Below are 27,574 nucleotides of genomic sequence, written 5' to 3'. Positions count from 1 at the left end.
CTTCAGCTGTTAATTTAATATTAAGTGTCTCATTTAACAAAAAACATTCAAACTAAATTTTTTGTTTGAATCCCAGTAATCAAAATGTTTTATATCTTTAATTTGTAGTTTGAAAAGTCATAATCTCTGAGAAAATGTTCTCTAATTGTTGCTCCAGTATATGGTGAATGCATATTCTTTTATAGTTTTTAAGCATTGATGTAAACTGGAATGCTAATGAACCACCACCTATGCTGGACTGGTGTTTTCTTGTGGTAACCTTGGAAACTATGTGGGTCTTATGCTGGATTTTTCACAATGCACAATATGCCATGGGATATGGGAATATGTAAATGAGATGAATGGTTTGTCAGTTTTTTTTGGTTGTTTTTTTGCACAAATCAGATATTATATGCCTGTGTAGTAATAGTACAGTCTTACTCTGATTTGTGTGGTTCCATTGGTAGGTCTAGATTTAATTTAAAATATTAAAATTTCCACTTTCATTACTTTGATTTGTATTTTTACCAGCTCAACAGGGGGAAGTTCAGCTTTCATTTTAGGTCTGTTTTCCTCAGTCGTAGAACACACGGCAGAGATGTTTTTATGGGGGGGAAAAAATCCTACTTTTTACTTCCAAAATCACAGTCCATTGTCCCAATTAGTGGTAGAGTACATAATCTCTGGGGGTCACCAAAATGGGCCTTAAGATGTACAGTAAGTGTTTTGTACCGTTGAGCGTGTGGGTCTCTGCTGATGTAAAGCTCGCATTCTTGTGTCGATTAAAACCAGTGTGGGACCACAGGGGAGAAAGAGAGGGGGAACCTGTAGAAACCTTCTGTTCTGAATAACTCTTTAATCTTCACAAACGCTGTACGGCGAAAGCTAGCGACACGTGAGCTGTGAACTTTGGCAGTGAAGCAGATGAGAGAGGGAGATATAACAAGTGGAGAGGGAGGGAGGAAGTGAGGGAGAGTGTGTGAATGAGGGTGGGGAGAGAGTGTGAGGATGAGAGCTCAGTTCCAGAATGACTCGCTTTGCCTTTGCCCGCTCAGTTTGAAGACATCAGAACACTGAAACCAGGAGAGGAACCTTGCAGGCGGGGCCGTGCAGGCTACAGTTTTTTTTTTCTGTCTCTCTCCTTCTGTGTTATTCTATCTACGGGTGAAGCCTCCTACATTAACTGAAGCTGCGGGACCACATGCAACAGGGTGTAAAAGCCAAACTCCCTCCACTTCTTTTGCTTCTCTGTTCAAGAAAAGGACAGGAAAGAGATGCCCTGACACTTGGGGAGAGTTTAAGAGGAAGACGAATCATCACATTGCAGGGTTCCTTGTTTCCGTGGCTTTTGTTCTAGAGTCGTCAAGAAAACCTTCAGAGTTATGACTAAAAGAAAGTGGGAGGGGAGGAGAGAAGGCTTCAAGGTCAGCACCACAAAGGAGGAGGCGCAGGGGCCCGGACGCCCCTCCACCAGAGGGCGCTTCTCCGAGTCTTGGAAGAGACTGAGCTCCAGACATGGGTCCACCAAGAGATCAGGACTGGCCTCACAGCAAGCAGTGGTAAGAAGCAGAACAGCATCTGTGTGTGATCTGTCTTCCCTGATTTGTTGAACTTGGAGCGAGGAGGGTGGGTGCAGGGGAGAGACCGTCGGTGGAAGAGAGGAAGAGTAGAGATTGAGGGCATGGGATCACACAGAGTTGGACAGAGGGGTGCAGGAAAGAGTCTGGCTTAAGCAGGTGGGAATCTAAAGGTCTCCCTCTGCCTCGGAGGATGCCAGTGGAAAGTTTCAGGGTAGCACGTGTAACACATTGTGGCCACTAAAAGGTTTTTATGATGATGATGCTTTCAAGTGCACAGAACATATGCATGGAGTGAGACTAGATAGGCAGAGGGGGACTGGGAGATGGAGAAGGAGAGAGAGAGAGGTGAAGATGGTAGATATTTACCATTATCAAGTGTTCATCCAGGACCATGTGCCATTTGGGATGTGTTGTTATTGTTATCTGATATGGAATTCTGTGTTACACCAGACCAGGCCATAGAATACTCCATGTGCTAAGTGAGGGGAAATTGCATTTCACATCTCTGCAGTCAAATATTTCAGGCATGTGGTAGTTCCAGCAAGAAAACTCCTACCCCCTGATGTTTGATCTCATTTTAGCTGATTTGGAGTCAATAACGAGGGGAAACTCAGTGGGTCAGTTGTTGCTTAGCACATGAGTGTGCCCTAAAGCACGCTCTAAACCATCTGTCACACACACCAAAGATTCTTTTGCCACTTTTGTGCAAACTCTAGTTGCACAGCTAGGAGAAAAGATACTGTATTTTCCGAAATATAAGTCACTGTATTTGTGTGTGTACCTATACTTTGGAGATAAATTTAGACCCAGAAGTGAGCTAAATTGGACAAAGCTTTGGGGACAGCCTTATTTATAAAAAGAAATAAAGTTGTTTTGTTTTTTTTAATGTAAAAATGCAGAAAGTTTTCTGTTAGGGGTAGGTGATTATATTTATTACTAGCTGTACATAAAAACAGTTGAAGTCTATGAAATATCCCCATTTAGATAGCCAAGGTAACGTGTGTGAGTGCGTGTTTGTGTTTAGTTTTTTTTGGACTTATAGTCCAAAGTGACTTACGATACAACATAATTTATGTCGATCAAACAAACTACAGATTTCATCAGTAAGGATTTCATTTTGGGCCCGTTGACAAGACAGTCATTTACCTTTTCGAGCTACTGCTGCGCTGCCACAAATTTTACATATATTTCTATCAAAAGTGTCTTTGAATAAAGTCGATAAAGTAAAATTTTTTGCTAATATAAAAGTACATTGCTAAAATCAATCTAGCAAATATAAAATATAATCAATAGCAAATATAAAAAAGTACTCTATTAATCAGACTTTTGTCTGTCAGTCTGAACTATCAGTCTGAACTACTGGTACTAGCATGACTGGCCAGAACAAAAATGTAAAATAAAAAAAATCCTGCAAGCTCTCCGCCATACACCAAATGCTTAGACAAACAATTGAAAACTGCAGTCAAAGAGATGGAAGTCATTAGCTACTGATCTGAATGTTTTAAAAGAATGCAATTTATACATGGATGTAAAAATAATGGAAATACAACATCTGGGAAATTTACTTAACATAATGAAAAATCTCTGAAGCCTTCATGCACGTCTGAAAAAGGGACTACCAGTAGTTTAAGGACTGAAGAAGCTGGTATTAGAGTAAATCAAATTCCTCAAAGTGAAAACAGGCACATTCATTGAGCTAGTTTACTCTCATCCACAGTGTATTTTAATGGCAAGATGAATTACAAATCCATACAGTAAGTGTTTACTTTAGGTGGGTGTATGTGAAATTATTTGTGGTCTTGTTGCTATCGAAACGACTCCACTTTGTGTTTATGGATTGCCTTTTGAATCACACCTTAGACACATCTAGTCTTCTATAACTGTCCATATCCACTGGCTCTAGACTTTAAGATGTAAGATATTTAGATGAGTTGTACCTGAAGTAGGACCAGGAGAAAAATAAACCGAAATAGAGATCAAATGTGTCAACAAATGGTGCTAGGGAGACATTATTATGAGAAATACAAAGAAGTTCTGGGATTACTTGTGTTCAGTTAAGAATTATGAAAAGTGAAATGTCTGTGTTAATGTTCTCATAGAATATGAATCAGGTCTAAGAGGGACTACAACAGTCACCTTGAGGAGTTTTACGGTTTTACATCCCAACTTGGAGGAAGTATGCTTTAATGCTCGGCAGGCCGGACATTAGGCACTAAGTGGCAGTGCAAACAGTGAGGAGTGTGTGCATGCCAACACAAATGCTCAAACTGGCTAATTGTTCTATAGCGAGGTTTTGAAACAAAGGAGGCTGGTGAGAATGTGTGGATACAAACCTTGGCAACTGTAGCTTGGAAACAGAGTCATTTATATATCTTAGTTTATTTATACGGGCTTATCTCAGTGGGAAGTGTTAAGGGGGATAGTGCTATAGTGGGTTAAAGTATAGAAATACCCAATCAATATTCTGTACTTTTATGTGTTACATGCTGTTTGAGTCCTAAAGAAATCCCTGTAGACTTAAGGTTTAATAATGTTAAGCATAAATTGGACGTGTGGGCGATTTAGAATGCACTTACATCCCTGTTCATTCACAGTCTGACGTTAATCTAGTCTGAAGTCACCAGATATGCATCCCATTGTGTTTGACTACAAAGACTGGTTTACAAATTTCTTGTTTCTAAACATTCAGAAAATCCATCTTGTGCTCGGTTGGTGTTATGGCAGTCTTAAACCTCATTACACTGGGAAACTGAAATAGGAGCGGATCAGAGTTTTGGAATGAGCCGGTACAACCTCGGGGGGCTGATTTTGTGCTACCACCACAGGGCTTTAAGCCTGGCGGATGTGGCTTACTTTGGTTGTTATAGCAACTGTCGCACATATCGCCCTGCACGTTTACAGTCGATTTCTCACTACGGTTACAGATATGTCACTAAAGTTCAGATGCTTTCTGAATGTGTCAAAATAAAATACTCCTAAATTATAGTGATTTCATCACTTCCTGTCACCTCAAAAAAACTCTTATCAGTGCTTTTATAGGGCAAAGTCACAACCCTAATGCGCTTTAAAGGAATGTTCTAGGTTTAATACAAGTTTAGCTCAATCGACAGCAGTGGTGGAGGAAGTACTGAATCTCAGTACTTAAGTAAAAGTACAAATAACCAGATAAATATTTACTTTAGTAAAAGTAGAAGTAACACAATGACAACCATACTTAAGTAAAAAGTACCTGATTTAAAATGTACTTTAAGTATTAAAAGTAAAAGTACTTGCATAACAATTGATTCTCTCTCTGATGTCTATTTTCTAATGATTAATAAAACATTTAATTCTAACTCATTCAACCTAATACTCCTATAATGATGTTCAATAATGATGGAAAAAAATGTCACCATTTCTGAAACAAGCTTGCAATTAGGCAATATAAACCATGCTTATCCTTACTATATGTTAATAACTATGTTTGGCAGTAAACGCGATTAATTTATGGTGTAATTCTGAACCTCTTGGCTTGCCATAATCCTAACCAAACGTATATTACACACGTTTCCTATGCACGTAAAAACAAATTTTCGCGTATAAATTGCACGATAAACACACTGCGTGCGAGACGCATTTAGTTGATGTATCTATGGCAACCAAACGTCACTGGTGAGACAAAAGTGCAACGAACGGACGGTCAGATTACGTTTTGGCCGGGGAAAAACTGATCAGAAAATGTAACAGAAGTTGTAGAAATGTAGTGGAGTAGAAAGTATAATAATTGCTGCAAAATGTAACAAAGTAAAAGTAAAAAGTATGCACTATTTATTCTACTTAAGTAAAGTAAAGATACGTGAAAAATGTACTTAAGTAAAGTAACAAAGTATTTGTACTTCGTTACATTCCACCACTGATCGACAGCATTCGTGTTGATTACAGCATAATGTTAATTACCACACAAATTATTTAGACACATCCCTTACAATGGAAGTAATGTGGCCATTTTTTGCAGGAATTTGGAGCTTATCTTAACACTCATTCTGTTTGTCTTTTGGCTATACTTGTGAAGGTAATTGACCAAATTCACTTCCATTGTAAGTGTCTCACTGTAACCCAAATTTTCCACTTTTTTTTTTTACAAAAAATAAGGGGCAAGTGAAATTGTTTTTTGTGCCACAATTCACGAATGTTGTTGATTAAGCTTATCTTGTATTTTAATTCAGTGAATAAATTGTACCTGATAGACATCTGCGTAAAATGTGTAGACTTTAGTCCTGTAAAAGCATATTTCTGTCTTATTCAACACACTATTTCATTCCCACTACCACACTTTTCCATGACCCTCCAGCCACTGCAGAATAACCCAGGTTCCTAGGTTTCAAATCACTGTCCCTCAGCATTAGATGAAATAACAGGTGTGAATTGGAACGGTCCTCCCTCTGGTAAAGCCAGCTGGCCTCTTGAGAGGGAGAATCTCTGACAGCTAAAAAAGCCTAACAGAACCCAACATTAATCTCAGTGAATTAATGAGCTCACACTCTTGCCTGAGTGTATTTCTGATAAAAGCTTTTTTCTCAAAAAACAGTCACTGTTGCTAGAATGGCATCAGACACGACATGATTTTAAAGAAACAAACATACATTATCATAATCCCAATTTTTACAATATGAATTTGAGCACACAATTAAACTTGATCTTATATAATCATATAATTTTATTTGAGGTTATTTCATTCAGAATGTCCCCATTAATCACTTAATCACAAAAGACTTTTCACCCAAAATTAAAAGTTTTACTCGCCTATATATTATAATTTACTTGCGCACGTGTGTGTGTGTACTGTATATAGTAATAGACTCTGAGTAAGCTAAATAACTGTTTGCATTATACTGTCGTGTGAACCGTTTATCCCATCACAAACTGGCACAACAGATTGTCTTTCAACAGATGATGGTGTATCGGTAACGGCCAACAAACCAACTAATCAGTGTTCGTGTGGCAGATTAATCTATCTTGGCAATATTTACCCCCAGCAAATCTACCAGAGCTTGCCCAGACTATTTCATAGCATCACCTTCAGTGAGACAAAAGAGAAATGCAAAGCATGTGACACCTGGCTCAACCAGCATTCTACATTAGTATCCCCCATCTTGGAATACCTGGAGTAATAGAGTTGATGCATCTATTCATTTCAGTGTGGTTGGCCCCTTTAAAGTGGTCAAAGGAAATGCGAGAACTGTAATAAACACCATTATGTTTACAGTGACTGCAGTGCTGCTTTTATTGCTCTATTCCTGTTAGCCGTTAATTGCCAGGTTGCCTTGGTAACATACTTGGCACAGGGAACTAATGTAAAATTTATGTCAAGCGAGAGTGGCATTTCCTCCGCTAGCTCTCTGTTAGCATAGTTGTACTCAGCTCAGGGATCAGGGGTGCAATGGTATGAAAATAGATCCATTGTGTAAGCTGTGCCAAAATTATTGTTATTACAGTAAAAGTTAATTCATAGCTCTATCCACTGTCAACTCTATGGCAAAATGATTGATTATGGATTCATAGAAATGTATTACTTAACCCCCTTATTTTTGGATGTACCTAAAAGTTTTCTATGTTTTTACAGACTTAAATCAGTAACATGTACTTATGTCCCATTTATTTTATAGTGGTTATTTGTAACAATAAACGCATAACCAGGCCCAGACTGTAGTGTGAGTTTCCCTTTAATTTTATATAAAATAAATATTTTCAGATATTGGATATTCAATGGGTCATTTCCTCTGTTTTTACATTTATATTACATTTGTCATCCCTTTAAGTTAACCGTAAAAAATCCTTATCAAATTTCAAATTGAATATCCATTTTTCAATTACATTATAATGTGCTTATTGGCCACAATTTTAATATGCATGCATTCCTTGTTTTGATAGTAAATACTATACTTTTGTTTATGTATGTATGTAGGTTCTTAACCATATTTTGAGGACACATTTGTTCCCAGAAGTGATCTAAATCTGACAATACCTCCTTTTGAGGATGTCCTCGTTTGTAAAAATGGCATAAGAATAAAGGTATTTTAAAATTTTGTTTTGAAATTAAATATAAATGAAGTTTAATGTAGGGTTAGGTTATATTATTATTAATAACTAGTTGTATGTAAAAACAATGAAAGTCAATGGAATATCCCTATTTAGATAGGCAAAGTAAAAGTAAGCGCAATGTAAGTGTAGGGTGACTGGCCATCTGCAGAGTTTTGAAACTAAGGCAAATAATTGTCAGAGATGATATATGTGCATATTTGCAGAAAGTCATTTGCAAAGCACTGCAATTTTCATAATGAAGGTAAAAGGAATGTCACCACATTTAAATAATTGTACCAGCCTTTTTTTCTTTTCTTTTTTTTTTTCTTAATCAGCTCATCTGCTCCAACAGGCTCCAACAGGACAGAAAGTCTTGTATCATTCAGAGAGGTCAATTAGTGGTCTTCACATCCCCCTCAGCCCTTATTAGTCCGACACAATTTCAGACAGAGGGAGATTGAGGCGAGAATAGCTCAGGCTTCACAGTGAAAACCCAAGTATCATCAATACAGGACCAACTGTCTGTGCAGCCCCCTGTTAAGATGAGCGATGCTGTTTATAGTAAAGCAAAGCAATAACTATTTATTTTTAATTTATGTGAATGCTGTTTTATGGGGCTGTAACATATTTACCCCAAAGTTTCGGGCTTTTGTAGCTCTGAACAAACACCATATTTATAATATTCTGGAGTTTTGCATCTCACTGAGGTGGCACTTAAGTGTTTGAAAGATTGAATGTGCCTAGTCATAATTTGCGCTGGCATTTATTAAACTAGTCTGCTCTTCTTTATAAGATTAGTGGGAATTGCTCTTGTCCAAACCTGCCGATTTCTAGTCATTTGTCCCTGTAGGGATCCACACGCTATTGTCAAGATTTTCCTTTCCACTGCCAAATCAGATGACTCACAAAACTGTCCCTTTCTTTTTTGCCAACGTTTGGTCCATTAACCTGTTTGTCTGTCTCGGTCCTTTCCTTTGTTGTGTTTTTGACACTATTGAATTGCTTTTAGAGACTGTCAAATGCATCATTTCTCTTTTTTCACTTCCTCTTTCTAAAAAAGCTGTTTTGATCTCAAAAAGCGTCACCATTAAATAATGAAACCTTTAATGATGGCTCCTTTGAAAACGATGCTGTGAATTAAGGGGGGCGGATTGGTCTGTGAATAATTGCCCTCAGACTGAGACTCAAACCTGTTGAGCTACTGAGACTCTTAAGAGCAGAGAGACAGTCTACACTAATTGCAGTGCAACCTTACAGTTTATTTTGTTATAAAATGTAATGTTTTTTGTTTAGTCCACGTCTGTGAGGTGAAAAGGTGAGACTTTAATTGGCTGCTAAAGGCTGAAAATCTCTTTCCTTAGCTTGACAGAATGCCACTCCGCATGAATGTGTGTCGTCTGAGACTTTGTATCCTGTCTGAGATGAGACAGAAATTAAATGGAGTTCAGTTACAGGGGAAGACTATTGCTCTTTTTACAGGAACTGACAGACATAAAGAGTCTATTTTTCTTCAAAGTCCTACAAAGTTTTCTTATGTTGTTTTTTTTTCCAGTGGTGTATCGACTAGCAGCTGTTAATTACGTGAAAATGTCAAGCCTGCTGATTAAGTCAAAATTCTTAGAAATGTGGGCTTTTACTCTTACAATTAAAGTAAAAATATTAGTGAAGAAAAAAAGTAATTCAGAAAGCATCTTAAGCCTTAAAGGAGGTCTTAAGGTCAAAATTGTTAGGAGTTTGGTTGAGGCTTAAAAGTTTCTTTAGCAGAGGAGAAAATGGCAGAAGAGGGAGAATAAATGTGCTGCAGACAATAGATGACAGTGAGTTAATAGGACGCTATAGATGAGATCGTGCAGGGATCATGTTTGTGACTGATCTTATTAGAGACACGCTAATGTTTCAGAAACAGCGCAGGAATGCCATAATGCCATAAATGTAAGTTATCACTACATAAATATTTTTGGCAAATGGGAAAATGCAATAAAGCAGCAGTGATTTGGATCGGTCACAACCTTCTGTAAGCAGTGATCACACTAACATTACAGCACTTTCAGAACATCTTATTGTGTTGCAGTTCATTTAGTTTCCACTGGAAATTCCCACCTTGCTGGCTCAAAAAACTGCTTTTATGTATATAGCAGGCTTCCCTGGTGCGCACAAGCAGGGGAATGAACCGTTAATAATTTGCGCTATAAGCTCCGTGCTGTGATACCCGGCCCGAATCTTCCTTTAATGATGGCTATGTAAAAGAATCATAGATTGTGATCCTGCCTGAAAAAAAAAAAACATATGGTATGATAAATGATATTTTCCATATTGACCACCCTCATCCTCTATTCAAACAACTCCTCACTAACTTTGTGAACCTATTAAACACAGTCAAGTAGGTTTATCTGACAGGTTCATGGGTAGAGTGAGGTCATTTAGGTGATAAAAAATATGCATTGTGATGAGGGAAATAGACCCAAAGTATTTGTTCTAGGTACAGCATCATTAATATGTAATGTTTTGTTTTACCTCCTGACTTTGCAAAGAGATTCTGGTGTTATTGGATTTACACACATCCAAACACACCCTAAATATATACGCTTTTTAATTTCAAGCTCGAGTCCCTTTTACGGTCCACATTAAGCACTGTGAACACAGTCAGCTTATTAATGATGTGTGACTGGTTTTGCCTGACATGTAGAGGCTGGTTTTTGATGGCGGCTCACTGGGCCCTATGGGTTTGATGGCTCCAGATGGGAGAGTGTGCAGGGAGAGATCAGCCAGTGGAGGTCTTCCTGAGAGAGGGAGGAAACCCAGTAGGAGACTCATCCCATCCCCTGACTTCTCCATATCCCCACAGAGCTGCTATTATCCTGTTGCCTCCAGGACCAGGCTGAGCAGCATCACAGGCATAGAAGAGAACCATTGACAGCGCTGTATTGTAATGAGACACATACACACATACTGTACGCACATCCCAAATATTCAAATATGCATACCAGGTGCAGTCACGTAGTCCAGAACAAAAATAAGCATGCTAATACAAAACACGCTCTTGTTATACCTGTTACACTTGCAAATGAACTGTCACACTTGCAAACGTCTGCATGCACATACACACAATTAGAGTGGAGCAAGACGAGGGGGAAATCATAGAATGGGCATCGGGGCCAATACGACGAAGAAATCTTCGGACAGTGAACGTTTCTGACGTCACCAAGGTCCTCTCTCGATAGGCTAGCCAATAGGCTGGAATGGAATCCAATGCGATTTTTAATGATTCATACTTTTCAGAACCATTTTACAGTGGGCAATACAATGTCATTTGCTGACTGGCAGGTGGGAATTGGTTTCATATTCACACTTGTCAGTCCGCAAATCTGATCTGGCACTGAGGTAGAAAATAGCTTGAGCCTGCAATGCTTCTCAGCTTCCCGCTGCTTCTTAACTCGTCTATTATTTTTTTAATTTAACACTCAAGGCTAGTTACGGTGATTCTGTAGTTCCTCAGATGCAATTTGATGTCGTAAATCATTGTTTTGGATGGGTGTTTGTAAATGAACATGGGTACATGACCAGAGTTGGTGCTGGTGAACGTTTCCTTTGTGAATTCTTTTAAATGATGCTTCGTGAACATGAATCATGTAGCAGCTTTATTTAAATTCACTGTAAATTGCCTTTCAGGAGCTTAAATGTAAATTTCAGTCATTTGCATGCAAGCCATTTAGCAGACGCTTTTATGCAGAGTGACTTACTAAACATGCTTAAAACATCTCAAGCTTGCAAACTGAAAAACCTCTGCCTCTGTTTTTGTCAGAATTATATTCTGCTTGATATCCTTTTTCATGCTGTTTTGAGTCCTGGCTGTCTATGTCCTTGTATTTGCACATTTTTCATTTGCAAGTGGCTGGTCAAAATCTGATTCAGTAATTATTCCCAATAGACTAGAGTGAATGTTTAGTGTGAGTGTTTAACATGTGATATCTTAGTGCTAATGGCAAGAAAGCATGCTTTCCTGGGCATCCACTACAGCATATGGCTCTAAACAGCATGGCCATATTTGTTTTGCTCTTTAGTAAGAGGGTCCCGGGTACTTAAGCATTCGTTATGAGCAAATAATAAACCTTAATGTTTTACTGCTGCTGTTCTGACTTGCCTTACAGTTCTTGATTTAAAGAGAGCCATTTCAGACACATCATCACCTCTTCAACTGAACTTGTGAACATTTCTCAAAATTCTTGGTCCCTCTAGTGGTTAGGTCTGGAAATGTTGGCTGTTAGTTCCAAACGTACAGTATTAAGAATTAATGTACTGTAAATTTGTGTAAGTGATTAGGTTCATTTGCTAAGTGAAGCACACTGCATGCCCTTGCATTGTGTGGTAAAAAATAAAATGATGATAGAGATGCATATCATTGTCTGAGAAGTGAGAAATTCTTCAAGGCTTTGAAAGAACTGTAGATCTCAGTGCATGCTGGTGATTTATACAAAATAACAATCAGCATCTCTTTAGACCTAGGACCTACAGCCTGTTCAGCAGAAGTATATTAGAAAGTGACGTATTGCTTCATTGTGATGCTTCTGCCTCAGACTTGCAGACTGCCGAGGTGAAGGATCATTGACTCGCATCAGTGGGTTAAGGGAAAGGCTTGCAGATGCAGTGGCTGTTCTTTATAGTGTCAGGTACTTCAATTTAACTGGAAGCAACCAGTGAAGCAAGGCAAAGATGGTGTGAAGTGGCCTTTTTAGGTTGACTGGCTAGATCAACACAGACCACATTCTAGATCATCTGTAGTTTAATTGTGCATGAAGGAAAGTCAACCAAGGTCAAGCCCACCTGTAATGTCGTTGTGCTAAATGGGCTTGCTGGGATGACCATGATGCTCAACTCAGTACGAGTGTTTGGTAATTCACTTTCAAAGATGTAGCAGAATGAGAAACAGGTTTATGCAACTTGAATTTGAATGAGTTTGAATTTGAATTTGAATGGGATTGGTCACACCACAAAGAAAGCCGATTCTTCAATTTTGAATGAGTCTGTGGAAAGAATGGATGATCTAGAAGCAACTTTTATCAGCCACAGGTTGTTATTGACAGACAGGAGGTCAGTCTCCATGAAATGGCACACTTGAAGCTTGATTGGCTTCCAACAGGTTGTTCTGTGAAAGACCCGATTAAAATGCCTTGTTCAAGTATGCTGCCAAGAACATGACAAGAACAGATGATCTGTAGTCTTTTTAGCAGTGAGGTCATTCAAGACTGCTTCAATGTGATCAGGAAGGTGTCTGTAACAAGTGATGCATTGATGATTTGTTTGAGTGCTGAAGAGGCTGTGAATATTCGAGAAAGGAGAAAGATGGAGGGGTGTTGGGTCCGAGTCCATTTTTGTCGAGTCTGAGTTGAGTCCAAGTCCTTAACTATCGAGTCCGAGTCTAAGTCCAAAGAGGGCAGAGTCGGACTTGCATTCTTAACATCAGAGTCTTGTGTGACCTTTCACAAAAACCCACCCCTCTTAGTTACTGTTGCTACATTCAACAATCCATTCCGCACTCACTCCACATGTTCGCACACAGTGAAAAATATATTACGTTGCAAAGAAGACATTGACAATGCGCTCGACAATGCTTCCAAGCTCGGTCCCCAAACCCAGTCCCCCAAACACTGTCCAAACACCTGATCAGGGTTGGAGCTAAACTCTGCAGGGACAGTGGCCCTCCAGGACTGAGTTTGGGGAACCCTGAAATAAAGTCTCAGCTTCCAAATTTTGTAATTTTTGTGAAATTCAAACATAAATACTGCTTTGTGGTGCTTTAATGAGTAGGTCCTCAGTTCAAGCTGCATGTGAACTGATCATCTCTTCTAGTTATAGCACAAATTAAACATGAATGACATCAGAACTGCAAAAAGACATCAATACACACCATTTTTTCAAAGTTCAAGTCTGCTGACTTTAATCTAGTAACTGGTTTGATTTGTTCGTTGGACAAAAATAGTGAATATCTACATTATGATTGGTCAGATCACCTGTCAATCAAATTCCGGCGAAAGGTCTCAACACTGAGCTCAAATGATTGCAATGTATAGTTACAGTCATATGTTTACCTATTGTACATCTTCCAGAATCTGCAAGGTAATGCTCAAGAATGCTACACGATGCATTAAGATCCAGGGGTAAATTTTTGAGTAAGATGATGGTGATTTTTACATTTTTCTTATTTTGTTTTACATGCTAATATCTTATTTAGCCTTTGAAGGACAGGACTAAATTGTTCTTATTTTGTTTAGAAATAAATTAATTTACACCAATGATCCACTTCAAAAGTTTACACCCCCTGGCTCTTAAAGATTCCCTCTTGCGAAAGGATAAAGCTTGCGCAGATTCTGAATATTTTGAGCGAATTCTCCGTATGGTGACTCTATAAATGCTTCTGATTTCCCACTGTGTTCATGCGCTTAATATACATGTCTGTGATTGGCTACCAGGCTTGGGAGAGTTACGTGGGCAGCATTGTTTCTAGCAGCAGTGATTCAATCTGTGTCTGAGGAGATTGTTGTTGAGAGCTGTTATTTTGCGCATGCTCCAGTGGGTGGCACACGTGACTCGTGTCGTGAGTCATTAATCAAGCAATGCTTAATATAGTGTTATTATGCCAAAATACAGATTCATTTGGTTTTAAATGAAACCATTGTAATCCTGAAAGTATCGCCCCTTTTTTCAAAAAGTAACTATAATCTGATTACTATGTTTTTTGACGTAACTGTCACGAATTACAGTTAATGGATTTCTGTATCCTGATTACATAACGCACATGTATTCCGTTACTCCCCAACCCTGTTGGCTACAATGCTCAACGCTGAAACCGCACAAGTTTCGTTTCTTTTTTGAATAATATTGTGTCCTCTGGTGCCCGGACTCGATTGTATTCTGAAAATTTGTCAAGTCCATGTAAAAATACACCCGAGTCCGTGACAAGTCCGAGTCCATTCAAATTGGACTCGAGTCCGAGTTCAAGTACCCCAACTCTATCAGTAGTTGATGGCAGTGGATGGAGTTCAGAGGGCAGGTGGTAGATCAGTTAGTAACTTCAGCCTCAGAGAGGGGAGAGTGGGGTGGGTGGGAACTGTTTGTGAAAGTATGGTGTGGCTGCTGATGGCTAGCACCTTTTTTAGTGTAAAAAGTGACAGTCTTCCGCAGTAAGAAAAGTGGTGTGCGGAGATGGAAGAAGAGAGAGGAGAATGACATGAGCAGTCTGCAAGCGTATGAACTGATGATCATGGTGTGTTGGTATAAGTGGCTTCTGGCACTTTTATTAATGGGTTAGTTCACCCCAAATTAAGCAATTACTCACCCTCATGTTGTTCCAACCCTGTAAGAGTTTTGATCATCTTCCGAACACAAATTAAGATATTTTTGATTAAATCTGAGAACTGGATCAATCCTCCATAGGCTTCTAAGGGATCGAAACTTGCCGGCCCAGAAAAGTTAAAGACTGAAGACCTCGAGATAGTTCATGTAGTGTAACTGCGCAGGACTTCTGTGTTGTACATCACACGTATAGCTTGTTTTCATATGACGTGAAATACAATTGGAGAGCAGGAAGTGATTTGCTGTATTTAGAAAGCACTATAAACGCCTGTGTTTTGAGTCATTTATGGTTACTTGAATTGATTAAACCACGAGGAGTTTTTATCTTGTACCAAAAGTTGTTGTTCATAAGGGGGGAAAATGCAAGAAATTGACCAAAAACTCAGGAAAAACGGCTTGCAAATCTACGTCTGCGGTCGGGAGGAGCCGAATGGGAAAATGCCTGTTTGTGTAACTTACAGTAGTGATCACTTTGTCAAAGGTGAGTTAATTCAACTTAAGTGTTTATGCTTGTTCAACGTGTAAAGTTTCCGAACTTTGTAAAGTCAAAGTATGTCTGTAAGACGAGGTAGTTGCTGATATCTATAGCCTCGATGGCAGGAAAATATTTCAATTCAGTTGAAAAATCGCTCCTCTTCATAACGTAAGACTCACGTCTAGAGCCCGACCGATAAAGGATTTTGAAGGCCGATACCGATACAAATATTTGTTGGTTTTAAAATCTGATATTCCGATATATCGGCCGATTTTTATTTATTTATTTTTTTTTTATTTCAGAAACGCGGAACAAAACATTAACAGATTTCCCTAACATTAGTTATTTGTAGTTATTTATGAGTTTTAACTAAAATAATATGATAATGCATTTTAAAAAGATTCTTATATTGTCACAACAGAACAGAGGAACATCAAAATATATTAAAGTTCTACATTGCCTTATAAGCTACCTTATTATTACAATGTCAGCTTGCTTATCCCTTTACCTGCACTTTTTAAATTCTTTCCATCAAGCTACATCAAACCATTTTCAATCATCAGTTGCTGCCTACCTTCGAAAGCCTACTATTTAGCGATTCTAAATCCATTACAGAACGATAGTCTGCAATGCACACTTGGCGTCGTTGGATTTTTCATTTTGGATTTAAAATAGAGCTTGGATTGTCACTTGGACTATTTTAATGATGTCTTTAACTTTTCTGGGCCAGCAAGTTTCAATTCCTTAGAAGCCTATGGAGGTGTGGTCCAGCTCTCAGATTTAATAAAAAAAAAATCTTAATTTGTGTTCCGAAGACGAACGAAAGTCTTACAGGGTTGAAACAACATGAGGGTGAGTATTACTCATAGAATTTTTATTTTGGGGTGAACTAACCCTTTAAGATGAAAAAAAGCCCTTCTAAAAAAAGTAACTGCTTCTCTGGGCTCATGTGATCTCTTTTGGACTTCAAACAGATTCTGATGAAAATGTATCCTTAATCATGCTGTTCTGATTATTTTATTAATATTAGCTTTCTCTAGTAAAAAAAAAATGTTGTTTTTTTTAGTAAGATTTAAGACTAATATTTGAAATAAATAGATTCAGCATTTATATTTTGCAATAATGTCTTATTTCATAAAAAAGTTTAATATTAAATGCAAAAAAGTGATATTGTAAAATCTTTATAATTAATTTTTCTTGAGGGCTGCATGTGTAAGTATCTTTGGTTATATGTAGGACACTGTATTAAAGCCAGAGCTCCACAATACGCCATTGTGCATTTGCACAAAATGTACTGTATGTGAAATGACTGCATTTGCTATAGATATAAGCTAATTGTGCTTAAAATATACAATATTATAGTGCTTTGGCTTTGTTTCAGATATGCTTATATACAGATGATTCAGATGTTGTTCTGAATCTTTACTTTCATGTGAGGGAACTATTACCCTCTCAGCTTCAATATAGAGAACTTCAATATAAAATCACATTTGCATAATGAATTATACTAATGCTTTTAAGAAATAACATTGATAAGCAACAGCCAGATCAATGAAATGATATTCTATAAATCTCAGCTCAGGCAAGAGGTGCATTGATTTGTTTTATGTGATGGCCATCTAGTGTTTGAACAGATGCATCACACATAGCATTTTTTAGTGCTTGCTTGCAGTTATTTAAAATCTCGAAAAATTAGTAAGTGAAGAGATGTATATGAAGTAAGAATGAGCATATCAAAGAAGATATGAGGATGTTTAAAGGAAAGGGTGGTAGTGAAATCCCTGAAGGAGAAATATAATAAAATATATAGAGCTCAGACAGAGGAAATAAGGAGAGCCTGAAAGTCGATAGAACTTTGTGTCAATGAATGCAGTTGTTGTCACGATTAAAAAGTTATCATAAAACAAGCACACAAATTCTACATTGCATCTACATGCAAGTAATACACATTCCCACAAATTCTTTCATTACTGGGTTCAGAATTGCAACAAAAACTGTTCTAGTGCAAATTTAACCCATGTCTATAATTCAAACTGACATCAAGTAGCATTGAGCGTACCTACAAGGTTGCATTCCTCCATGATTATTCACTTAAATGGGCCAATGTTACTATAAAGCCAAACAACATCAGTAATCATTTTACACAGTGCGGTGTTACATAAATAGGTATTGCGAGTTCCACAACTGGACAGAAAAGCCTAAAGCAGGAATGTCTTCAACCTTTGCTAAGTGGAGCCTTGACAATAGAACACACACTGAATTAGCCAGACCACTTATAATCACCAGCGCTCTTTAAAACGAAAGAAAGCAAATGGGTCATTATCGTGAAGAAGACCAAGAACGTTTGATTTTCACTGCCCACAACTGCATAGCATCCATCACATTAAACTAAATCTCTGTTGCACTAACAAGCATTCTTGTTACTTAATTAGTGCTTCTGGTGGCTACATAAGAGATACAAATGCAATCTTGCTCTAATGTGTTCTATGCTAAACAAGTCTATATAGCGAAATGTGATTTAGAAAGACAGAGACCATACAAAATAAGTTGCTTATAGAAAATGTCTGACATTGAAACACCGAGGGCGAAAAGTCACAAAGTATTCTGCGGAGATTAAAGGATGATATAGTGTGCTAGGAAGTGACTGTTTCAAATTGGCAGGGCTTGCCATGCTCCTTACAACTGGAGCTCATTAAAGAGAAAGTTCTCTCTCCATCATCCCTTCTGAATAATGAAATGGGGGCTGTATAGTCTTGGGCCCTTGGGCCCTATTAGTTGTATAGTAATCTTTATCATTTGAACATGATAATGGAGCAGTTTTGGTAGCTTTGGGTGTTATAAGAAGTGTTTGTTAAAGTCGGGTTTCTATTATTTCAAACTTAGTGAAAATCCTTTTTTTGGTTTATGTATTTGTTTTGGTTAAAATAGTGTAAAATAGTTAGTTAGCAATAGCAATTTCACAGTCCTTGGAGACGGTCTTAATGATATGGCCATTACACTGATGATGAGTGAAAGAGAGAGACAGAATCATAAAGCGTCACATTCTCTGTCCTTTTTCTCTGTTGTTGTTGGATATTTTCTTCAAATTTTTGTATTGTGGTATTTTTTGAAATATCAATCAATTTTCGTAATTTTAGAAGTACATCTTTAGCATATGAAGAGTTCAGATGCAAAAGCCTCTAAATGCCATTTGAAATTTTCTTCTTCAATGATGATTTTTATCAAACTTGTATAGTTCAGTAATTTCACTTAAATAACAATTAATATGTAATTATCATTGCCATTTAAGTGAAATCACTGAACTTAAATATACAAGCTTGATAAAAATGATCATTCTAGAAGAAAATTTCAAATGGCACTTAGAGGCTTTTGCATCTGAACTCTTCATATGTTATTAATTCCCTAAGCATTTATTTAGCCATCAAGCTATAATTTCTAATCACTGCTGATAATGGGATCTGCTCTGAAACTGGCAGATGAATCAATTCTTGTGGGTGTATGTCTGAGGATATTCAACACCTTACATGTACTTGCACGTTCAAATATATTTGCAAGCATACACATAAACTGATTAAAATACACAAACATACTGGGGAACATATTTTCCATGCCATAGTTTGCAGCGAGAAGGTAGTGACATGTAAATAGCAGTATGTGATTGCTTTTGTGTGTAGGTCAAGAAGTAATTAGAATCTGTTGTGAACTGCATGTTTGTTTGTGCGTGTGTGTGTGTGTGTGTGTGTGTGTGTGTGTGTTTGTTTGTTTGTTGTGCTTGTTTGTGTGTGTGTGTTTGTCTGTGTGAAGACCTGGTCCTGATTGTGTTTTGCAGATGTTGGATGATGCATGCTGAAGTTAAAATAAATGCTGCTGGTTAAGTGGTTGACTTTTACCCTAAGCTACACTCACTTATTTGTTTATTTTATATATATATATATATATATATATATTAGGATCCCATTAGCTGAAAGTCTGTGCTATCAGCTAATCTTCCTGAGGTCCATATACACATATACACATTTCATATGTGCACATACATACACAAACTCTCACTCATACATATATACAATATAGTATTGTCAATTCATAAAAAAATAAGTAAATTAATAAATACAAATACCATGTTATTTACAATTACCTTAATCAAAACATATAAGAACCTATATCAACACATAACATCTTAGACTTCTTTTAAATGACAGCTTTTTACAAAGCTGACAAACTTCAATGGGAATGTTATTCCAGATGACTACAGCTCTATACAGGACGGTTTTCTTCATAAAATTAGTTTTTGAATAGGGGGTCATATATGTTATATATATATATATATATATATAACAAACACACACAAGCATACTCATTTAAAAAAAAAAAAAAAAAAATATATATATATATATATATATATTTTTTTTTTTTGTTTGTTTAATGAGTATGCTTGTGTGTGTTTGTTAAGATGGCAATTAGTAGGGAAAATTTAATAAAATGAAAAAAAAAATTAAACTTTATTAATTATAGCTTATTGATACAATCAACAGGATGGAACATAATAGGATGGATATAAAGACATTGATCAGGCAGGTGAATTTAGAAATTCTTATTTTTGTGTCTCTAGAACTTTTAGCGTATTGAAGATTCTGGCAAAAATAAAATCAAAATAGTGATATTAATAAAATTTTAATTAATTTATGAACATTTATAAAACCACCCCATTGTTCACTTTATTATAACATTGATTTCCACGTTTAATACTTTTTCTATTAAAAATGTACTGCATACTAGAACGACCCTATACATGCATAAGTTTATTGTTGTCACGTAATATATGATAAGCATGTGTACAGTGTCTTCATGCTTTCTCTGTTTAAATCCCACTCACTAATATCTGTATCTCTGGGAGCTTCTCGCTCAACTTGTCAGATCTGATTGGAGGACAATCCTCTTTCCACATACCTGCACATTAAACCCAATCTCCCACTGACACTGGTAAACGGATGTTGCTATGGATACACACCCTGCCTTGAAGAGTTGCATAATCTTCTCACCGTCTCAGGATACCTTGAGTGGCAGGAGAACCCCGCATCCAAGGAGGAAAGCAGGAAGAGGTGGAGCTTCCCACTCGGTGCAGTACTTAGTATTCCACCCAGGTCTCTGTGACATCTCTCACATCTGCATGGCCAGGTGATGCCTGTGAAGAGTGGGGATTGATTGCTGAGATTCATTATTACGATCTGCTCCACAGGGATGCCGACCTAGTGACTGCAGTGCAGAATGGCCAACTCTTCTACTGCATTCTCTCCATTTCTACTGCACGTTTGCAGACACAAGGGCATATAAGACCGCATAATGAACACTGGATTATTAAACCCATCCAATGGAGGGGAGCAGTTCAATCCAGTGTTGCTCTCTCCCTCTCTTTCTCCCCCCCCCACTCCATTATCCTTTCGATGGTCAATGCGTCATGTTTGGAAAGGAGTGTGCAGGGATGGAGGAGCAGGAGGGGGCTACAGAGGAAGAGAAAAGCGAGGGAATAGAGGAGAATAGGTCAGAGGAGTACAAATAGAAGAGATTGGGAGGGAATCAGGGAAATCTTTCCTCTCAGATGTGGTGTTAAAATGCAAAGATCAAAATGTATCATTTTTCCCATCTGCTTTCCATTATTCCTCATCCATTCCAGTGCTTTGCCTTAACAGCTACTCTCAACCTCATCCTACAGCATGATCTCCTGAATCTGTGTCAGTGCGTACTACCATTGATGTTGCTTCCATCCATATATTTTCTTTCCTCCCCTCTCTCTCTCTCTCTCTCTCTCTCTCTCTCTCGCTCTCTCGCTCTCTCTCTCTCTCCGGGTTCTTCAAGACAGTGCCGCTCTACATCACAGCTACTGTTTCCCACTCTTCTCTCCTCCACTCAGCTTCGCTCCTCTTCTCTTTGCTTCTCTCCACTCATTCAGACCGTATGCTCCCCGTCATCTCTGGCACTGTTGGGTCTGCGTGGCCAGTGGAAGTGGACCCGGACACCCTGTATGGTCTGAAGGTGTTTCCCCGTTCCTGTGGATCTGTGGGGAGGGGAGGGAGGGCAGGGAGGGGGTGCAGGTGAAGGGCTCCGTGTCGGGGAAACAGGTTGCGCGGCTTTGCGGCAGGAGCTGAGGAGGGTCATGCTTAATGAGTTAAGAGGATTTCGGACAGAGACCACTCTTGCATCGCAGCCCCAATGTGGGGCCCTTTTCCGGATGGCGGGAATGTCCGGCCGGGAGCGACGAACCAGCTGGATGCTCCTCGGCCACTCAACTGGACCATACGGAAACTGTGTCATGCAGCCTTCCTTCCGTCTGTGCGTCTGCTTAAGGTACCCGTGGGATGGGTAGATGGGGGTGGGGGGGGGGGGGATGAATAGGAAATATTTATTTTGTCTTGTACTAATTGAATTAGTTGCTGAAAAGAGGGAAATGGTGAACAAAAGACTTGAAAGCTCTTTTTTTTAGCAGAATTTGAGTTTATCTGATACATTGTCTCCCTTGAAATGAGTACTGTGACCTATGGGATTGATTCTCTAAAGCATTTTCGACTTCTCAGAAATTCACAGCTTCATAGAGCTTTTTCGATCAGTGCGCTGAACCAGCAAACTTCTCCGTCTGATTTGATAAGGACAGGTACTCTGCTCATGTAGAAGTGTATTGTCAGTTAGAAATGTTGAGGTCTAGCAGCTAAGATAAAAATGACATTATGTGGTGTGCAATAAGTGCTGTCAGCCTCTCAAGTGTAATGCTTTATTGCTTGCCCATAAATCACTTACAAATTGCACATGCCTTACATTACCAGCATAGCGTTTCACAGGAATCATAAACGTATCTATTGTATGCATGATAAAGATTATTGTTGTGATATTTTGCTCAGAGGTGTTAGCTAATAGGTAGTAATAAAGCTTTCCTGCACACTTGGGACCGTGGTAGTTACTTTATGAGAGGGAAAGCTCCTGAGAGATCTCTGCTGGTAGTATAGTAATGTACCCAGTATGTAATGTAATTTCTTTTTTGTTTTATTGTCAGGGATGTTATATACCTATTTTCTCCTTGTATTATTGTAATAGTACAGTAAAGGTAGGTCACAGACAGTCCTTTCTTATGTTTAGCATTCTCAGGGGTGAAATGCTACCTCGGTCATGACTCACTGAGTTATGAGTGGATCATTATGTTCTTGGTTCAGTTTTTCAGCTCTAAAGGTGTAGTATTAGAGAGAACTGTGAAACACAGAGAACTGCTCCTTTTCAGGGTTAAAAAAATGACTATGGTGTCAGTAGCCGGGTTTCCATTACAGATCTGCGCAAAACTTTTGCGATATTTTGTAAATGTCGATAAATTATTGCAAAATGACTGTTTCCATTTACCGATGTTTTGCGACTAAAATGTAATTTTTTCTTCTCGTGATAAGTCATTCCAAAAAACATGGCAATGGATGTCAGTAGGTTTAAGTATATCGAAAAAAATTCCTGCGGCGCGAATGAGGCATAGAGCGCACCGCGGCACGGTAGACGCGAATACGCCTCATTCGCGCGTCAATTTCGCACGAATGGCGCAAACACCGTCTCGCGCGTTAAACGCAAATGATTTAGTTAGTGCTATTTGTGCATTCACGTGTTTGACGCGAATTCGCGCCTGCCGGTCGAGTTGAAAAGTCTGAACTTTGGCATCAAATTGAATGACTGCGTGGCCGACATAAAAAATGGGCGCCAACAGATTTTGATTCTGACGTGTGTGACGCACATAAATTTTGCGCGTTTTGTTTTTACGTGCATCAGTTTCACTCTTGACGCGCGAATTAACACAAAGTGGTCAAGCGTCAAACTAGACGCGGTAGACGCAAATTTGACGCGCCATTCACGTCCGGTGTGAACGCAGCATAATATAATAGTCATGATTGTTTTTGTGTAATAAATAAAGTAAACCATTAAGATGGTTTAGGTTCCAGCATGTCACGCAAAGGTCTAGTCCGTTCTGCCTTACAATTGGACCTTATGTTAGACAATAAAAAAAATAGTAAAGTATGAATGCTTTTAGAAAGCCATTATTAATTGATTATAATAACAAAAACTCATGAACGTTTATCTTTAATTACACAACATGAACAACCAATCAGTAAACGGATTCTCACAAACCTTAAAGCCACACTGCGGAACTTTTTGGCCACTAGATGGTGCTCGACATGTAATTTTCACATCCAGCGTCCCTAGAGGCCACAAGCTCCGCAGCACTGTCGCAAATTAAAGTCAACAAACAGTCAACCGGTCAGCCTCCCGTGTCTTTAGATTGTGTGTGCTTGTGCTTTTACTGTGTATGGTGCTTGCAGTGTATGAGGCGGGCCGGGCAACCTTGCCACGCTTGATTCCCTTATAGCAGCCGGCTGAGAGAGCGAGAGGGATCCCCGTGTGAGTGTGTGAGTGAATGTGGGCGCGGGACAGCGCGGACACATTGACTGCACTGAAAACACCGTCGGCCAGAGCTGACTGTAACGTTATGTGTTTTGGTTTATTTTTACAGCAACCGTGGGACATGTAGTGTGTAATGTTAGTGTTTGTGGGTACTACTGAGTCGTGGGGACGTTCACTACATTTAATGTAACGTTAACGTTATATTTGACATGAGCCGATTTTATTAGTGCGAGCCCTGCACTGAGGCGGGCTGTTTGTAGAAATGAACACTGGGCTGTGGGCATTTTATTACACTCATAACACCATCGGCTGTGGCCGGAATACCAGAAAATACTACACTGCTTATATGAATTTATCTGGGTTACCTTAGAAACGGCATTTGTGTGCAGGTAAGCTTCCGCATCGGTCGAGCACTCTTTCTCCTCCGTTAGCTCACGCCAGCGAGGGAAGCGGAAGCTGGACCAATGTGTTAATCCTAGTCCTGGCTTTTAATTTGTCACTCTCCCCTTTTCTTTTTTAGTTTCCTCTGATAAAACCGTTGCCTTCTTCCTTGTAGCTGTTGTTTGGCCATGACGAAAACATACAGACGGCAGTCAAACGCGAGTTGAGCACTAACGTTAGATTCTGAGGAAGTTGTGGGTGGTGGGGGAAGTGACGTATGCCGAATTTTGTAGTTGTTTTTATGCTCGGGTTCCTACCCGAAACCCGAAGTTACAAAGTGCAAGTAAAAGCGATACAGACACCTCCAGGAGACGGCAGACGCGTCATTGTGTATGGCATCTGAATGTTCACAAACAGAATACCGTTTCAAAACTATTTCGAATTTTTTCTACTCCTGAGCGAAGAACGAGGGAAAGATTTGCCATGAGTAAACCTGTCATTTGTTCACGAATCAGACATATCAGCCTGCCCTGTGCTACAGTATGACACAAACGCATATGAACAAGTACAAAGCTTTCCATATGATGTCCAATTATACCATATTAACTAGTAATTAAAATATTGTTGCATGTTTTATTTGTTTTGTCTCCATTGGGAACATTTTAGTTGTGTTTTAAAGCCTTGATAGTCATGTATATAGTGTATAGTAAACATTGACTCTTTGCTTGGGAATCTGAATTGTAAGTATGAGATATGGTTGTGTAATAAATTCTATTGCTGAGTTATATAACAGTGATGGTGGGAATTTAGATTGATCGTGGTTTACCAATGCAGCATAAGCCACCGTATGTATTGGTTTAAGGTAAATGTTTTTGAGTAAATGTAGTTTGAGGGTAGATGCGGTTTAAACTGCAGGTGCTCTGTGTAGGTGACTGACCAGAGGAGTTGAAGATTATAGGAGTTGGAAAGACAGATGCCCTACAAATGAGATTATCTCAGCGATGAGTAAACAGCTGTATGTTTGTCCAGCTCTGCTGAGGTGTAGCTTGCCAATAGTGCACTGAGATAGCGCAGACATTTCACTATTTGTGCATGTTTGTGAGTGTGTGTGTGGGGGTGGGGGGGTTGTTGCTATCCAGCCTTCCGGATGTAATGAAAATACCTCAGTGCAAATGAAGGTTTGTGATTGATGTGGCTCTATCTGTCATCGTACTGGAGCTAATCTAATTTGCTGATGCCTTCGTTTGGTTATCATGGAACACTGGTAATGAAACAGATGCTTTGGCACTCTGCACCAATTTCACATGGTTTGCATTAATGAGGTTTTTTTTTTATAGATGCAGGAATTTAGAAGTACAATCTTCCATCATGTAACTAAATTCTATGATTTTCTTGTCTCACCCTCAAGCTGATTCAAGTCTGTATGCTGTTATTTTTCCATAAAACACGATCAAATTATTTAATTCATCCGTTTCTTTTGTACACATCAAAAGTTTATAGTATACCACCACCTCTACCGAGCTTCAAAAATATTATAAAACTATTATAAAAGTAGTATATACAACTACATTCCATGTTTTCTAAAGCCACGCAATAGCTGTAGTGTTACAATTATATAGTTTGGATTGCGGTATGGATTGCGGTTCAGAGCAGGGAGAGCAGAAATAACCCACCTTAGGGTAAACAGAACAGAACCAACATGAATGTATGCAGCAGATATCATTAATTCAAGATTTTAAAGTACAACAAAATTCGAGATTTTTTCTGATTAAAGGGGAATCAAAATGCCAAATCCTGACTGGGCGAGAGGAGGAGCTGGGGATGGAGGAGGGTAGCTCTTGAGAAACGCGATAGCTGCTGATTATAGCGAAGTAGCTTATATATACAGTGATGGGTCGTATTCCTATAGATAGATGTGGATCAGCCGTGCGTCAGCTCAGCTGTTGAGAGCTTGACTAACGTAACCTGCCAGATCTGATCTGGGTTATTATTTTCCATGTAAAATGTGACACCTCCTCCTTTAGGTAATGGAGAGGGGGAAAAAAATATTGTAGAATTGGAGGTCAGAATAAAGGCTTATTTGCTGTTTTTGCAAGTTACAGCAATGTGCTGAATTTTTTTTGTTTAGAAGTTGGCACTGGAGTATGGAAGCTTGTTTTCACCATTGAATAAAAAAAGGTAATTGTGACTTTATATAAACTCGCAATTCTGTCTTTATAACATTCTGAGAAAAAAGTCAGAATTGCAAGTTTATATCTTGTGCATGTTTAACTAATATTGTGCTCTCTGATAAAGTGTTTATGTAAAGTTTTGTAACAAATTTCACGATTCATTTAGCATTTGACAAAAAGGAATGTGTGCAATTGAATTAGGTTATCCTCAGCAGCTCAGTATTTTGTGTAAAGACATCTGTCAATTATGTGATAATTAAGATTAATTCGATTTGTGGGCATGCTCGATGCTGGAGTGAAAATCCAGAGTGGAAACATTGCTACAGTATTATATACAGTTAAAGTTAAAGTTTCATTGGTCTTAATATTCACTAACCTGAGTAAACCCATTATGTCAAATGAGATATTCAGCATGCATTGCTCAGAATATTTCATTGTCATATTTAATTATTTATTGTCATTTTATTCTAAATAATGAATTACTTTTTGCATTAATATTTAAGATTACAAGAGCTGCGTCGGTTATCAGTATTAAGAAATGCATTGAATCTGCAGATGATAATCCAAGTCTAAAGACAAATGCAGTCTCTCCTGTGTCATAAGAGTGAAAGCACATCTCAACAGCAAATGTCTTCAGGGTCGGTGGCAGGTGTTAGGAGGACTATATACTGTATATTGAATATTATCTCAGTGACACACTCTGACAATCTCATCTCTCTCTCATTCTCGCTCTCTTTGGCTCACTCGCATGTCTGTCCTTTCTCTTTTCTTTTTGCACTAAAGCATATTTACTTTAATATACTCACTGTGTGGAAAAGGGATTGATATAGTGATGAAAGGCCAATTTTCAATTCTGCTGTACACTGCAATTAAGCACTTAATCTTTAGAGAATCATCGAATACACAAATAGCTTCCTAAAGAAAATACTCAAAAGGATTAAGGCACACACATTTGTTTTTCATGCACTGATATCTCAGCAACTTGGATTTACAGATGTATTACTCAATTAAAATAATATTCCAATTCAAGACTAAATGTGTTATCTCCCTAACAAGCCAAATCCAAGTAAAACTTTGTCAGTATTGCTCATAGAGAAGTAATTTGCACATTTAATGTGTCTTTTTTCAAGTGTATTTACTGTGAATATTTATTTTCA

At 38.4% G+C, this 27,574-nt stretch overlaps 1 protein-coding gene across 16 annotated transcripts in view; it reads left to right on the top strand.

Annotated features, from left to right (window-relative positions):
- The first annotated feature begins 1,032 nt into the window (after positions 1-1,032).
- The window catches only part of trpm3 (transient receptor potential cation channel, subfamily M, member 3), a 127,681-nt gene continuing 101,139 nt past the window's right edge, over positions 1,033-27,574 (top strand). For 6 of the 16 annotated variants that reach the window (XM_089130412.1, XM_089130407.1, XM_039659056.2 and 3 more), the window contains exon 1: positions 21,294-21,786. In XM_089130412.1, the coding sequence (XP_088986538.1) occupies positions 21,652-21,786 (135 nt within the window). In that variant the 5' untranslated portion in view covers positions 21,294-21,651. Of the gene's footprint in view, positions 1,539-21,292; positions 21,787-27,574 lie in introns of those variants that run through there. The other 10 variants (XM_089130403.1, XM_089130402.1, XM_089130413.1 and 7 more) reach the window with 4 other exon arrangements.

This window comes from Pimephales promelas, chromosome 4 (genome assembly GCF_988280905.1).
Source record: "Pimephales promelas chromosome 4, fPimPro1.hap1.1, whole genome shotgun sequence".
NCBI classification, from domain to species: Eukaryota; Metazoa; Chordata; class Actinopteri; order Cypriniformes; family Leuciscidae; genus Pimephales; species Pimephales promelas.
The sequence above is the reverse complement of the archived record's forward strand: the minus strand, read 5'-3'. Positions and strand labels throughout refer to the sequence as shown.